The sequence below is a fragment of the Salvelinus fontinalis genome, chromosome 18 (assembly GCF_029448725.1).
Source record: "Salvelinus fontinalis isolate EN_2023a chromosome 18, ASM2944872v1, whole genome shotgun sequence".
Taxonomy (NCBI): Eukaryota; Metazoa; Chordata; class Actinopteri; order Salmoniformes; family Salmonidae; genus Salvelinus; species Salvelinus fontinalis.
In genome coordinates this window covers 34,200,578-34,214,174 of record NC_074682.1, presented here as the reverse complement: position 1 = coordinate 34,214,174, position 13,597 = coordinate 34,200,578, and the positions used below count along the sequence as shown (strand labels likewise).

At 40.1% G+C, this 13,597-nt stretch overlaps 1 protein-coding gene across 1 annotated transcript; it reads right to left on the bottom strand.

The window, feature by feature from the left end:
- Positions 1-3,378: 3,378 nt before the first annotated feature.
- Positions 3,379-12,938, bottom strand: LOC129816025 (acyl-coenzyme A thioesterase 2, mitochondrial-like). The gene is made up of 11 exons (XM_055870216.1): positions 12,935-12,938; positions 10,912-11,010; positions 10,418-10,627; positions 10,115-10,214; positions 6,662-6,890; positions 5,907-6,023; positions 4,880-4,965; positions 4,562-4,655; positions 4,284-4,364; positions 3,983-4,108; positions 3,379-3,677 (listed from the first exon to the last, which is right to left on the bottom strand). The coding sequence occupies exons 1-10, from the start codon at positions 12,936-12,938 to the stop codon at positions 4,043-4,045; spliced, it is 1,086 nt and encodes a 361-aa protein (XP_055726191.1). The 3' UTR covers positions 3,379-3,677; positions 3,983-4,042.
- Positions 12,939-13,597: the final 659 nt, after the last annotated feature.

Here is a 13,597-nt window from a genome sequence, read left to right as displayed (position 1 = left end):
ATATACTTATTCTACATCCCCAATACATTTCTCTCTACATAGAAAGGTAAAAGGACAAAAGCTATGCAACACAAGATTTAGAAGTCTGGGAGAAGAATAATCATTGCATCAATTCTAAATGCTCAAACCTAGGTTAATGCTTAATCCAAGGTAAAGGTGACCTATGCAGCAACATTCATGTAAACTCGCGGGATCAGGCGGCTTTGCGAGGCTGAAGGTGACCAAAACAAATGTTATCATACAGTTGAAGTCGGAAGTTTACATACACCGTAGCCAAATACATTTAAACTCAGTTTTCACAATTCCTGACATTTAATCATAGTAAAAATTCCTTGTTTTAGGTCAGTTAGGATCACCACTTTATTTTAAGAATGTGAAATGTCAGAATAATAGTAGAGAGAATGATTTATTTCAGCTTTTATTTCTTTCATCACATTCCCAGTGTGTCAGAAGTTTACATACACTCAATTAGTAGTTGGTAGCATTGCCTTTAAATTGTTTAACTTGGGTCAGACGGTTCGGGTAGCCTTCCACAAGCTTCCCACAATAAGTTGGGTGAATTTTGGCCCATTCCTCCTGACAGAGCAGGTGTAACGGAGTCAGGTTTGTAGGCCTCCTTGCTCACACACGCTTTTTCAGTTCTGCCCACACATTTTCCATAGGATTGAGGTCAGGGCTTTGTGATGGCCACTCCAATACCTTGACTTTGTTATCCTTAAGCCATTTTGTCACAACTTTGGATGTATGCTTAGGGTCATTGTCCATTTGGAAGACCCATTTGCGACCAAGCTTTAACTTCCTGACTAATGTCTTGAGATGTTGCGTCAATATATCCACATCATTTTCCTCCCTCATGATGCCATCTATTTTGTGAAGTGCACCAGTCCCTCCTGCAGCAAAGCACCCCCACAACATGATGCTGCCACCCCCGTGCTTCACGGTTGGGATGGTGTTCTTCGGCTTGCAAGCAGCCCCCTTTTTCCTCCAAACATAACGATGGTCATTATGGTCAAACAGTTCTCTATTTTTGTTTCATCAGACCAGAGGACATTTCTCCAAAGAGTACAATCTCTGTCCCCATGTGCAGTTGCAAACCATAGTCTGTCTTTTTTATGGCGGTTTTGGAGCAGAGGCTTCTTCCTTGCTGAGCGGCCTTTCAAGTTATGTCGATATAGGACTTGTTTTACTGTGGATATAGATACTTTTGTACCTGTTTCCTCCAGCATCTTCACAAGGTCCTTTGCTGTTGTTCTGGGATTGATTTGCATTTTTCGCACCAAAGTATGTTCATCTCTATGAGACAGAACGCGTCTCCTTCCTGAGCGGTATGACGGCTGTGTGGTCCCATGGTGTTTATACTTGTGTACTATTGTTTGTACAGATGAACGTGGTACCTTCAGGCGTTTGGAAATTGCTCCCAAGGATGAACCAGACTTGAGGTCAACAATTTTTTTTCCTGAGGTCTTGGCTGATTTCTTTTGATTTTCCCATGATGTCAAACAGAGGCACTGAGTTTGAAGGTAGGCCTTGAAATATATCCACAGGTACACCTCCAATTGACTCAAATGATGTCAATTAGCCTATTGGAAGCTTCTAAAGCCATGGCATAATTTTCTGGTATTTTCCATGCTGTTTAAAGGCACAGTCAACTTAGTGTATGTAAACTTCTGACCCACTGGAATTGTGATACAGTGAATTATAAGTGAAATAATCTGTTTGTAAACAATTGTTGGAAAAATTACTTGTGTCATGCACAAAGTAGATGTTCTAACCGACTTGCCAAAACTAAAGTTTGTTAACAAGACATTTGTGGAGTGGTTGAAAAACTAGTTTTAATGACTCTAACCTAAGTGTATGTATACTTCCGACTTCAACTGTATATGCATTGTCATTTGATATGAACACAACAGTAAAATAATCCTAATAAAGGGTATAGGGTGCCTTTTGAGACACTGACAAGGAGTGTGTCAGTCTTAGAGCATCAGTTTGCCAAGTCTCACAATACAGTGAAAGAAGGGTGGGTTTCTGTCTTCAAATGCAGGTAATATAATAAAGCAAATAATTGAGCAGTAATGGTTGCATTTGCATGGAATGTTTGTTTAGATAATTGAGGAAAATCCTTTTGGTGTATTGTCCCACGCCTAGTGTCATTCTATAGTTGTCCATGTCATTTTGGTGTTGCATTGTCCCACGCCTTGTGTCATTCTGTAGTCATCCATGTCCTTTCGTATTTCACTCTATGGTCAGATGATCTGAATGAGCTTTCATTTGTGTGCATTTATAAGACGATAAGGTGAACACAATGTACATTTATTTGAACATTGAGTTTAGCTAAGGAGCAATATGAGACCAACATACAATGAAATCATAGGCAAATGTTTTTATTTAACCAGGTAAGATGCTATACAATTCTAAATATGCCGTATAAAACCGGCTATATTCCTAATCTTATGAGTCTCTATGAAACAAGTTAAAAACAGTGGTCATTCAAATACTTTTGTATTTACTGACAATTTACTTGAATAATATTGAAATATAGTTTTGATAGGTGGTGTGTGCTTGCTGTATCTGGGTTTTGTGCATAGAGTGTGTTCTATATGTAATTATATGGTACTGTGTTCCTGAAAGAGAACTGAGCGGAGCATGTCAGAACTAGAGTTCCATGATCGCCATCATCCATGTGTTCCATAAATACTCTGGCCACAAGTGCAAGCTGAAGAAGGCAGAGCTCATAGATCTTATCAATAATGAGATGAGTCACTTCATCATCGTGAGTCACTCTCCACTGTATCCCAAATGGCACCCTATTCCCTATATAGTGCACTACTTTTGACCAGAGCCCTACGGGCTCATCCAATTCGAAAAAGAATAATCGTTTTTTAGCCTTCTATATGAATAAAAAAATTATACAATAAAGAATTACATTGAACAGCTGTAATGATTTAGATGACTATTAGGTTATTGCACTTTACTTAAACGCCTGCAGGTCCATGTGGTATTACTTGTTATAAACTTGTACGGGCCTATACAGAACATTAACTAAAATAACCTGACACAAATTATAATCTGACAGATTCATTTTTACTGTTGACTCTTCTTGTCTCATTTAAGAAAATACAAGAGAATCAGACTCTGAATGAGATGTTTGCAGACCTGGACCAAAACAGAGACCTGGAGATTGACTTCCAAAAGATCATCGCGTTGATCGCCATGGTGACATCGGCATGCCACGACCTCTTCAGCCCAGATCACAACCATTAGTGGCACAATGTAAAGGCGTGACTGTTTCAGTCAACATACATGCAGTGTAACCCTCTCATAAAGATGAAATGATGATGAAGCTACTTTGTTTACCTGCCATTGAATTTATTATAATATTATTTGTATACATAAACATTTTACAAATCAATGACAATACATAGATGCCTACATAACAATATGTGTTGTGAAATTACAGTACATTCACAAGAACACAGTCCACCTGATTTTGGACAGTTGATTTTGAGTTTTGGGTCATGCATTGTGGAGACATGAAATGTACCATTCTATCACAAAGTGGTCACTATTCCTCTCCCTTCACCCTCTTAGATGGTGTTCCATAAATTCCAGGGTCCTCTTCCAGGCATCTTCTTGGGCGGCAGCATGGGGTGCCAGGTGCCCTCCCCAGAGAGTGATCACTATAGGAGAAAAAAATACATAACAGGACAGCATGGGAAATAACCTGGAAAAATGAATCACATTGTCGTCCTCTCATTGATATATGTTAATTAAAATGTCTATTACCCTTTACAATCTAACTGGAGATAGAGATCAAGAATAAAGGACTGAGAAATTTACTTCAAGACAAATTCAAATTATGATTATCATTTAGAATACAATCAAGAATATTTACAAAAAGTACCACTGAAAACAAGGTCATAACAGCATGACAAACTAAATATGAAAGAGGTGAAGGTGTGTATGGGAGGAAAGGAGGACCCACGTTTCTTTGGTTGGGTGGTCCACATGGAGGCTCGAGCGTTGGGGGTGTAGGGCGGCTCAATCAGGTGGCCAGCACCCAGGTATGACAGGCGGGTGAACAGGTGGGATCTACCAGCATCTTCTCAATCTGAAAACCAAGGAGATATACAGTATGTTCAATCAAATGTTCATGACATTTGACTCGTCAGGATATTGGAAAAGTTATTACTATCAGCAACTATAACTAGGACACTAGCTATATACTACCATAGTATGTCATATGGTAGGTTTAATGGTAAGGACATACCTTGAAGTAGGCTTACCTCATCTGCGTTCTCAATAGCTGCACAGCTCAAGTCATCTTCACTCACAATGTACAGTAGGGGGCAACACAGGTTTTCAACCTGCACGAACAGAGGATATCATTGTTGATGTAACCCTAGGAAACAAATTCTACATTCATTTCCACCAATACCACACTAGCTGCACAGGTATTACTATACTAGAAATAAAATAATAGGATATGATAAGAGTATTATAATGTTTTCTGTGCAGCTGGCTGGAGGGGGTTCTTGACCCCATCAACACTTGAGGGTCGTACCTTTGCTTTGTTCTCAGGTGGAATGTTGTTGGGTGTGGACACTTCTCTGAAGCTGACGTAGCCCTGTTCATCGTAACTCCAGTGTTTCTGATCCCTATAACATAACAATGGGTGGGATAAGAAAAGAGTTGCATCCCTCTTGACAATAACACAATATAATGAGAATTATCTAATTTAGTCCCTGTAAAGTCATCTTTCAGGCATACCATCATTTTTAAAACATCACAATACTTAAATAGGTTAACTATATTTCAAAATTGCTATAATGTTAAGAACAGTTCTTCAAAAGCTTATTTCTGTGTTTCCATGGTAACTAACCCATCAAAGCTTTCGGTCTTGCCGTCGCTGTCTGATAGTTTGTTGATACTTCCTATTGGACCATTGACTCCGATCACACACCTGGGCTGAGAGAAAGAAACTGAGTGAATGGGAATCCCAGGAATTTCTATTCAGATGCAGTTCCACATGCAGATACAGTGAGCTCCAAAAGTATTGGGACAGTGACACATTTGTTGTTGTTTTGGCTCAGTACTCCAACACTTTGAATTTAGTCATTTAGCAGACCCTCTTATCCAGAGCGATTTACAGGAGCAATTAGGGTAAAGTGCCTTGCTCAAGGGCACAGACAGATTTTTCACTTAGTCGGCTTGGGGAATCGAAACAGCCACCTTTCGCTTACTGGCCCAACGCTCTTAACAATTATTTACATTAAAAGTGACACCAAAATGACACAATACAACATTTACTATTAATTTCTATTGGGCACAAAATAATCTCAAACACAACCAAAACAAACAGCAAATGCATCCAATAAGTTTGTAAAGTCACAAGCTTGATGTAATCATTGCGTGCTAGGAATATTGAACCAAGTACTAAACTTTTGATACACAAGTGAATTTGTCCCAATATTTTTGGTCCCCTAAATGGAGGGACTATGTACAAAATGTGCTAGAATTTCTAAAAGGTTTACCCAATATGGATGAAAATACCCTCAAATTAAAGCTGTCAGTCTGTACTCTAACTTCAGTCATTGTATCTGTTTAAATCCAAAGTACTGGAATAAAGAGCCAAAACAAACAAAAAAACTTGTCACTGTCCCAATACTTTTGGAGCTCACTGTAACGCATCATACTCATGACATATGCCTTTCGTATTTGTATATAGCCTTAATTCTCAACTTTCTCTTTTACCCAAATTCTGGTCATTCCACCTTAGACTACATCGGACATACCAACTCCCGAACACAGCACAAGAGGTAAAAACATGATTTCATATTTGGAAGGCTAATAGTTGTTTGATGACTGGTAAGGAATAGTCCAGATGACCGCTTCAGGGCCAGACTTACATTGACACCAATCTGAGTGGCGATTCGCAGAGCCAGGTAGGCTCCGAACGAGAGGCCAATGACCCCCAGCCTGTCCCCACACACCTGGGGGTGGTCCTGGAGAAACTGGAATGCAGTCTTTCAACGCACATTGAGAAAACAAGGAGGAAAGAGAGTTTTGCAGAGGTGCCAGAATGTTTCGTCATACAGGGGAGCATCACCTAGCTACTTTGAAACCTAGCACTACCTAGGGCTGTTACGGTGACCATATTACCGCCACACCCGTAGTCACGAGTCCTGACCGCAGTCAAATTCCATGTCACCATTGAGTCACGGTAACTAGGCTTCTCCAACACTACACTGCCACTGATGGTCATTAGTAGCCCAACAAACTTACTAACTGACAGTCGCTAATCGCCGGCACTCAGGGCTCTATTGTTCCATCTAATCACACTAACATCAATGCAAATCCAATCAAAAATCAAATCAAACTCTTCATGAGAGCCCTGGCATTCAGAGTTTGAGAGTAATAGGATCACCTGTTGCACAGCGAGAGCCATCTCTTCATAGCTGGTTGATGCATGGAATGAAATGTGTTCCTATAAGACCATTATGTCCTATATTTCTTTTGGCTATGCACTACCACCTTATTACTACCGCCTCAGTCATAATAGTTTTTGTAAAGATACTCTAATCTTGTGTTACAAAGAAAAGATTTGAAATGTGATTTGATATGTACAATTTAACAAAGCAATCACCTTTTTCCCTCAGACCTAGTTCTTACCTGGGGGTAAGAACAAGGTCCCCACTACTCCGTTCTGCCTAATCTCTATTCTCCGGACACCTGGTGCCATGTACCAGCGTTCAACAGTCACTGCAGCCAGCTCCTGTTCCCCTCTCTGCAGCTGCTCCTTGTTGGAACCCTCACTGGGTAGAACCGGAATGTGACCCTCTAATAAGGACAACTGTACTGAGTACGGAGTCTCAACGTTTCTCTTCCGCAGCCTGTGGGAAAATACAAGGATGAAATTGTCACCATCATGGGCTATGTATGCAAACCCCAAGATTGTATCGCGATAACTCCTGGCCCATAGAGTACTTTCAAAATAAGGAAATGGAATTTTCCTCACAAAACAAGACCAAGGGTCCTTTGGAGGAAAGATTGTTGACATATATTTGACATTTGTTTCTTAATGCGGCAAACAGTAACAAAGCGGCCTCTCCGCCGCTGTTTTTGTAAGAGAAATGTAACCACCATCCATGATATCAGAATTATAGCTTTAAACATGTTGAGGCTATATAGTGTTAATTTACATTTATTTAGTTTACACACATTGGAGTAAAACATGCTTATATTTTTGGTTCTGACGGGGTGCGACAGCTGATCTAAGCTCATGCGGCATTTACAAGGTATATTCTTCAAGAATCAATGGGTTCATATCATTAATTTAAGTTTTAAAAAATTATATAGCTACTGCAGATTGCCTCTTTAATGAAGCATAATTGAGAAAGAATTAATTGAAATTGGAATATTTGTGACATTTTGGCCTAATCTGTAAGTGCTACAAAGCAAAAGTTGGTGTCATATGAAGCTTTAACACTTGCTCTGTAATGAGTAGTATTTTTATATCAATAACAAATGTCTTTAATACATTTATGAATATCGAAAAATATACACATTAATATAGAAATATATATATATTTGTTGGCAAATTGTTCTATATTGTTGAACATAATATACTCTACGGGCATATCAAAGTTCCAGAGTGGGATCTCTGCTACTATTAGAGTTACTGTATGATCCAATTTGTAAACATTACCAACAGAGTGAAAGTGAAAATGGGCCATAACTTTAAAACTACCAGAGATCCCAGTCTGGAACCCATAAAGTAAATTATGTTCAACAATATAGAACAATTTGCCAAATCTAAAATGTATATTTTCAATATTCATGTTTATCTTTTTCTATATTCATAAATATCTTATTGATATCAAAATACTACTCATATTACAGAGCATGCGGTAAAACTTCATGTGAAACCAACTTTTGCTTTGTAGCACGTACAGAAAGGCCCCCCCAAAAATCAAATATCCCGACTTCAACTAATTATTTCTCAATTATGATTTAAGATACAAATGTTAATTACAGTTGAAGTCAGAAGTTTACATACACCTTACATTTAAAAACAGTTTTCCCAATTCCTGACATTTAATCCTAGTAAAAAATCCCTGTTTTAGGTCAGTTAGGATCACCACTTTATTTTAAGAATGTGAAATGTCAGAATAATAGGAGAGAGAATGAATTTTTTCAGCTTTACTTTCTTTCATCACATTCCCAGTGGGTCAGAAGTTTACATACACTCAATTAGTAGTTGGTAGCATTGCCTTTAAATTGTTTAACTTGGGTCAAATGTTTTGGGTAGCCTTCCAGATGCTTCCCACAATAAGTTGGGTAAATTTTGGCCCATTCCTCCTGACAGAGCAGGAGTCAGGTTTGTCAGGTTTGTAGCACTCATTGCTCGCACACGCTTTTTCAGTTATGCACACAAATTGTCTTTCTTTTTTTAGGATTGAGGTCAGGGCTTTGCGATGGCCAATCCAATACCTTGACTTTGTTGTCCTTAAGCCATTTTGACAACTTTGGAAGTATGCTTGGAGTCATTGTCCATTTGGAAGACCCATTTTATTTTATCTTTATTTAACTAGGCAAGTCAGTTAAGAACAAATTCTTATTTTCAATAACAGCCTAGGAACAGTGGGTTAACTGCCTTGTTCAGGGGCAGAACGACAGATTTGTACCTTGTCAGCTCGGGGATTTGATCTTGCAACCTTTTGTTTACTAGTCCAACGCTCTAACCACTAGGCTACACTGCCGCCCCATTTGCGTCAATATATCCACATAATTTTCCTTCCTCATGAAGCCATCTATTTTGTGAAGTGAACCAGTCCCTCCTGCAGCAAAACCCCCCCACAACATGATGCTGCCACCCCCGTTCTTCACGGTTGGGATGGTGTTCTTCGGCTTGCAAGCATCAACCTTTTTCCTCCAAACATAACGATTGTCATTATGGCCAAACACTTCTATTCTGTTCTACGGCTAAATAGTTCAATATTTTTGTTTCATTAGATCAGAGGCCATTTCTCCAAAAAGTACGATCTTTGTCCCCATGTGCAGTAGCAAACCGTAGTCTGGCTTTTCAGATGGCGGTTTTGGAGCAGTGGCTTCTTCCTTGCTGAGCGGCCTTTCAGGTTATGTCTATATAGGACGTTTTACTGTGGACATAGATACTTTTGTACCTGTTTACTCCAGCATCTTCACAAGGTCCTTTGCTGTTGTTCTGGGATTGAGTTGCACTTTTCGCAGCAAAGTACGTTCATCTCTATGAGACAGAACGCGTCTCCTTCCTGAGCAGTATGACGGCTTCTTGGTCCCATGGTGTTTATACTTGCGTACTATTGTTTGTACACATGAACGTGGTACATTCAGGCGTTTGTAAATTCCTCCCAAGGATGAACCAGACTTGTGGAGGTCTACAATTTTTTTTCCTGAGGTCTTGGCTGATTTCTTTTGATTTTCCCATGATGTCAAGCAAAGAGGCACTGGGTTTGAAGGTAGGCCTTGAAATACATCCACAGGTACACCTCCAATTGACTCAAATTATGTCAATTAGCCTATCAGAAGTTTCTAAAGCCATGACATCATTTTCAGGAATTTTCCAAGCTGTTTAAAAGCACAGTCAAATTAGTGTATGTAAACTTCTGACCCACTGGAATTGTGATACAGTGAATTATAAGTGAAATAATATGTCTGTAAACAATTATTGGAAAAATGACTTGTGTCATGTGTCATCTGCACAAAGTAGATGCCCTAGCCGACTTTGCAAAACTAGTTTGTTAACAAGAAATTTGTGGAGTGGTTGAAAAACTAGTTTTAATGACTCCAACCTAAGTGTATGTAAACTTCCGACTTCAACTGTGTATGTCAACATTCCATCTTCCAAACGACCATTCTATGGATTACATTTCAATGAAATCTCCAAAATCATGGTCTTTTTTTGTTCTAGCTTTGTGAGGAATCACCCAATATATACGTACTTTTATCATTTTGATGAATTATCCCTTTTAAAAATCTTTATATTGACTTCGTTGAACAATAGCATTTGTCTCTGAATCATTTTCAATGTGACCATAGCTTCGCATTCTTTGTTAGTTTTATTCCCTGTTCCAACCTCAGACCCTCTCTCTCTCCAGGTGCAGGCTGCAGGGCCCAAAACAATCCCATGGGCTCACAGCCCACATAGGAACCCCCTACAGACACATCTGTGGTCACTGTGAGAAGAAGAGGGTTAGGGGAGGGAGAGAGTGAGATAGTCTAAGATTAAATAATAATAGCTGTTCAGACAAAACAATCTGCCATCCAAGATTCCTAGCTCCTGCATACTGTAGCCAGTGATCATAGAAATATTGTTGCTAATAATTCTACTACTAATATAAACTAGTAATTATATTTCTTTGTCAGTGATGTGACTCACTGTTGACGACACCCCTCCAGTCTGTGTTGTAGTGAGAGAGCGCCTCCCATAGGTCACCGTCCTCGTTGTGCATATAGGCGCGCACCGTGATGGGTGAGTGAGGGGGAAGGTGATGCCCCTCTAGGGTGATTGGCTCATCTATGAGAGCACGGGTAGGCATGGCTGTCAAAAAGGGTGCTGGGCTGCAGGACGTCTTCCATCTCACTGGCCCTGAGAAGCACACCAAAACAACATGGGATCAGACGGGATTTTGCACTTTGTGCATTTTAGTTACAATGTAAAAGGACAAGATATAAAGATGTAGACTGTGACTGCTTCATAGCCCTGGTGTGACATAGGCGCTTCAATAAATGGAAAATGTGGGAAAGTCCAGGTAAAAGAAAGATTGGATAGTCACATAGAACAAAATCTTCTGTATTGACAAAGACAAAAGTTTGGTCAATGTAATGTGCTTCCAGAGGGATATGACGTATTTTAATCAATCCATTCCTTACCCACTGCACTTTGCAAACATGCTATCTTCCTGCGGATGTTGACCCATCGAAGCACAAACGTCTCTGAGAGATGACATAGCGCCGACACACACGTGTGCTCTTAGCATACTGGTCTTTCAGTACTCCCTGTGTAGAGAATAACATTGTGCAACGGTCAAACATATATATGAGAAAATTAAATATTGTTAAGTGTTTTTGTTGTCTAATGCTGTGTTCATAACCAGTTAGGAAGCTGGTAGATACCACATACGATGGGATAAATCCACTTGAACGCCCCTCCAACTGGTAATTACAAGTGTGAATCTTGTCTATCATCCCTGAGCTCTGAATTTTCCCACATGCTGACCTTTGACATCACCTACTAAAAAATGACCTCGATAACAGGATTTTAGGCAGTTAAATGCAACAAAACATTATTTATAAAAGGCTATCTATTTACAGTAATCCCTCGTTTATCGCGGGGGTTACGTTCCGAAAATGACCCGCGATAAGTGAAATCCGTGAAATAGAAAACTTTTTTTTTTTTTTTACAATTAGCAACTATTACATGTATACAAATACAGTGACTCACGTGTAGGCCGTTTCACTGCTCTTCAGAGCGTTTCGTCGACATTATGGGTTTAGGAGATGTTCGAAATTACAAGATAATTTGGCCAACTTAATGTAAATTTGCCAAGCTGTTTTATGTACGTACACATAACTGCACGAGACGACAAAATGATAGCACAATTCGTAGCATGTTTTGATACAAGAAGCGGGAGTGAGTTTTTAGCGAATCAGAATGCAGAGCACAATGCACCAAAAAAAAAAAAAAATGCATTCTGAAAATCCGCGAAATAGCGAATCCGCGATAAGTGAACCGCGAAGTGGCGAGGGATCACTGTATATGATTTTTGAACACTATAATTCGTTTACAAGCATGATAGCTGTACTTTTAGTTTATGGTTGAAACAGCTTGTTTTCCATTAGACAATCTGCATTTCTCAATGAGTCCAAAGCAGGTGAATGCATCCAACTATTATTTAGGACTTCACAACTGGTAAGTACCACCTTCCCATTTTGTTATGAACACAGCATTACCCCTTGTATAGGGTGACCAGACGTCCCCAGGGACATTCCCTGATTTTGGTGGCCTGTCTTCGGCTGGAGCTGTTGCTGGAAATGTCTCCGATTAGCCCTCAAACAGAAAAACGCAACTGTAAAGTTAAATTGAGGTTGAAATGTCAATAATCTAACGCTGTATGTAATCATATCAGCATGTAAAAATTATGTACATTCCTGTACCAAACTCGTTTGCTCCCGCAGACCTATGAGAACGTTGGATCAGTTATACATTGGGACCACCACATGAACAAGCATGCGCGGCCATTAGAGCATCTAACAACAAACCAAACTTGTGTCATTCTAAAATTACTAAAATCACTCTGCAAAATGAACCCCCTATTTTAATTTCCAAAATCTACCTGGTCACCTTACCGTAGTAGCCTATTATTGAAGTCATGTGAGGTCAGTCTACTCGTGACAAGATTTCTCTAGTTCGAGATAGTTTCCCCCCTCTGCCAGACACTGACCTTCAATCTCTATTTGGTGTAACGTGCCAACTTCCTATACCAGGAGTTCACTTTCTACTACAGTACCCAGCTAGCACAGTGGATCTGGGCCGATTCAGTCAGAGTCTGGGCCGCCTTCGGCAGTATTATTTATGGCCATGATGCGAGGTTTGAGTTCGGGACGATTCCGGTGTGAGTTTTCTGGCCCTAATGTATTACTTGGTGCTCGGGACGATTGGGGTTACTCTCCGTCAGATGATTGCACGGGCTGCTTTATATAATTAACATTTGAGATCAAAAAATAAAAATTCTTTAAGAGTCCTGTTTAAGTAGTATTTTGATACTTTGTGCAAGGGAATTGATAAGCATTAAAAACTTTGTGGGTGGAGCCTCCCGAATGACACTGCATCTCAGTGCAAACTGTGTTGCTACAGATGCTGGTTCGAGACACGTGCCGGCCGCGACCGGGATACCCATGAGGCGACCCACAACTGGCCCATCCTTGTCAGATTTAGGGGAGTGTTTGGCCGGCCGGATTGTCCTTGCTCCATCGCGCTGTGGCGGGCCAGGCGCATGCACGCTGACACAGTCACCATGCGACGCACAATTGGCCCAGCGTCGTCCGATTTAGGGGACACAAAAAACAATTGTTGATGGGTATAATGTGTATGTATAAAATGTATAATAGTAATATTTAAAATGACTAAATCGGGTAATTTTGTATTAATTAATTTAAATGTCCATCGCGACGCTTCTGTAGGGGATTCTGGTAAGATGCCAGCAAAGTCGGCTAAAATCCGGTAGACGGAAACGGCCCGATGTGCTTGGGCAGATTCTGGGCAGTCATTCATTTTGATTCCGGGCCGAGTCCGACACCCGATTCAATCAGTTCCGGAGGGCCGCTTCTGGACCGATTCCTCATTGCTAGCTGGGTACAGTTCTTTGCCGTATGAGAGGTTCAAGGAGTCTGCGACTGTCTACCAATTCATTTCCAACAATATTGACCCTGTCTGTGTGTTGCGCGAGTTTGTCTATCACTCCCTGTGTAGCCAGTTGACGTGATAACTGTCTTGTGGGTTGACAGACATTTTCCCCCCAAAACTTTCTCAATTAAAATGTTAACTGCAAAGTAGGCT

Excerpts from the sequence above, each read along its gene's own strand:
- LOC129816025 (XM_055870216.1), bottom strand. Across the intron at positions 10,628-10,911 it reads ATGTTTGCAAAGTGCAGTGG|GGCCAGTGAGATGGAAGACG; the intron begins GTAAGGAATGGA and ends TGTGCTTCTCAG. Across the intron at positions 10,215-10,417 it reads CTGGAGGGGTGTCGTCAACA|TGACCACAGATGTGTCTGTA; the intron begins GTGAGTCACATC and ends TTCTTCTCACAG.